General features: G+C 41.7%; 1 protein-coding gene across 1 annotated transcript; it reads right to left on the reverse strand.

Moving 5' to 3' along the window:
• LOC148115303 (olfactory receptor 10Z1-like) lies at nt 1–1066 on the reverse strand. Its single transcript, XM_087886638.1, has one exon. The coding sequence runs from the start codon at nt 970–972 to the stop codon at nt 13–15; it is 960 nt and encodes a 319-aa protein (XP_087742764.1). The 5' UTR covers nt 973–1066; the 3' UTR covers nt 1–12.
• Nucleotides 1067–2278: the final 1212 nt, after the last annotated feature.

Genomic DNA, 2278 nt, shown 5'->3' on the forward strand with positions numbered 1-2278 from the left:
CACGTCAATGTTTCATCTGTTTATGTTTCCCATGGAAATAAATTTCTTTTCCCATAGTCTCTTAAATGCACCTTTGACTTCCTTATTCCGAAGGCTGTAAATCATGGGGTACATCATAGGCGTCACATTGGTGTAGATCAGCGAGACCAATTTGTCTTCATTCAGGGAATAGCTGGCCTTTGGATGGATGTAGATGAAGATGGCACAGCCATAATGGAGGACGGCCACAATCAAGTGAGCAGCACAGGTGGAGAAGGCCTTTTTCCAGCCCTCAGCACACTTGATCATGAGGATGGAATGGGCAATAAAGACGTAGGAAGTCAGAATGAGCAAGAACGGAACGAGTAAAATCATTGTGCAGACAAGGAACACAGCCACTTCTTTGTCATGTGTATCATTACATGCCAGGAACAGCACTGGCGGGATGTCGCAGAAGAAGTGGTTAATATTATGTGAACTACAAAAAGGAAGACTGAAAATCAAAGCAGTGAGTCCCAGTGAGATTGTGAATCCACTGATACAAGCTATCACCAAAAATTGTTTGCAGAGATTCTTGTTCATGATGACAGTGTAGCGCAATGGGTTGCATATGGCCAAGTATCTATCATAGGCCATCAAAGCCAATAGAAAGCATTCAGAGCCCTCAAAGGCAACGAAGAAGTACATCTGTGCTGCATAGGCAGTCAAGGATACACTTCTGTTCTTGTCCAAGAAGTTGGCAAGCATTTGAGGTACAATGACCAGAATATAACAGACCTCAAGGAAAGACAGTTTGCGCAAGAAGAAATACATGGGGATGTGGAGGGCAGGATCAAGTAAAGTTAGGACCACAATGGTCAGGTGTCCTGAGAGTGTGATGAGGTGCATTAGAAGGAACAAAGCGAAAAGCACAAACTGTACATTTCCAGTGGTACTAAATCCAAGCATCACAAAGTTATCCTCCATGGTACTATTCTGTTTGTGCATCTCCATCCTACATCTTGTAGTTGGAAGCTGATATTCTTAGGATGCAAAGTCTCCTTCACATTGTTCTCAGTTTCTACTAATAGGCATGTTTTCTTAGGAACAATACAAATGTGAATTCTTTCCCACTGGGAATTCTTTCCCACTTCCCTATCTATTCTGAAGACTTATTCTAATCTTCTCTTAGCCCAGACATTTAGTTTTTGGTGATCAGCCATGATTGGCTAAATATTGTCACCTAGAAGGTCATAAGAAAAATACACAATTGATATTAATAAAAATAAAAATGATGTAAGCTTGTCTGCCACCAAGAATGTTCATGTTTGTTGCCCAGGATCAGAGGGATTTATAACCTGTTTGTCACTTACCTTTTCAATTGTCTTTACGTAGTGTCTATAGGGCTTTTTAAGAATGTTAAAAGTTCTAGCCGCTTCTCACGATCGAAGCGGCTCTACAGACGGCGGGGCTGGCGGACCTTAAAAAGGCACCGTCTTCACCGGAGACAGCAAAACCCGGAAGTCAAAAAAAGCGGCTTGAAAACTCCAGGATCTGTAGGATTTGAAGGAGAGAGTTCGCAAGGCGCAGGTTGAGCCCCTGTGAGCCCCCAGAAGTTTGCTACTGGGGAGGAAACAGGCGTGGCTCCCTTTCAACTTGCAAAGACTCCGGGCGGCGTGGGACGACTCTGTTTACTGCAGAGCAAGCCGGCAGCAGCAAACATAGCCGATTGAATTTAACCTTACCAATTAACGGAGAAAAAAAAAAAACCTGAACCCTGAAACCAAGGAATTGCAAGTATTTTCCTTTCTTTGTGACTTTTTGATCTGACTAAAAATTGAAGTGAGTGGAAGCGGCTTGAAAAGATGGCGCCAGTCAAGCGCTAACAAGTTAACAAGCTGAAAGGGAAAGTGATTTTCTGAAGCCATTCCAACAAGTTACATTGTAGCGTTGTTTGTTGCGAGTAAAGGAGAAGGGGGGTGAAAAAATCCCTTTCTAAACAAGCTGACTTCATACAAGTTTAATTTTACTTACTTCTAACCTGATTAAAACTGGGGGATTTTATTAGAGGACTTTGTGGTGCTGGAAGAAGAAAAAGGATTTCTTTCTTTAGAAAATCTAACTCACGAGGCAAAATGGCTTCTAAAAAACAGGAAAGCAAGGCAGCAGGGGGGGATCTCCCACACATAAGCCTGAAGAGCAGTTTGATTTTGAAAGTTTAAAAAAAATTATCACGCAGGCTTTGGATGATAAATTTCAAAAATCTCAACAGGAAATTAAGCAGGAAATTACTGAAATGAAAAATTTGGTGAAAGAGAAT

The sequence above is a fragment of the Pantherophis guttatus genome, chromosome 2, assembly GCF_059756535.1.
Source record: "Pantherophis guttatus breed Tessera chromosome 2, ASM5975653v1, whole genome shotgun sequence".
Classification (NCBI taxonomy): domain Eukaryota; kingdom Metazoa; phylum Chordata; class Lepidosauria; order Squamata; family Colubridae; genus Pantherophis; species Pantherophis guttatus.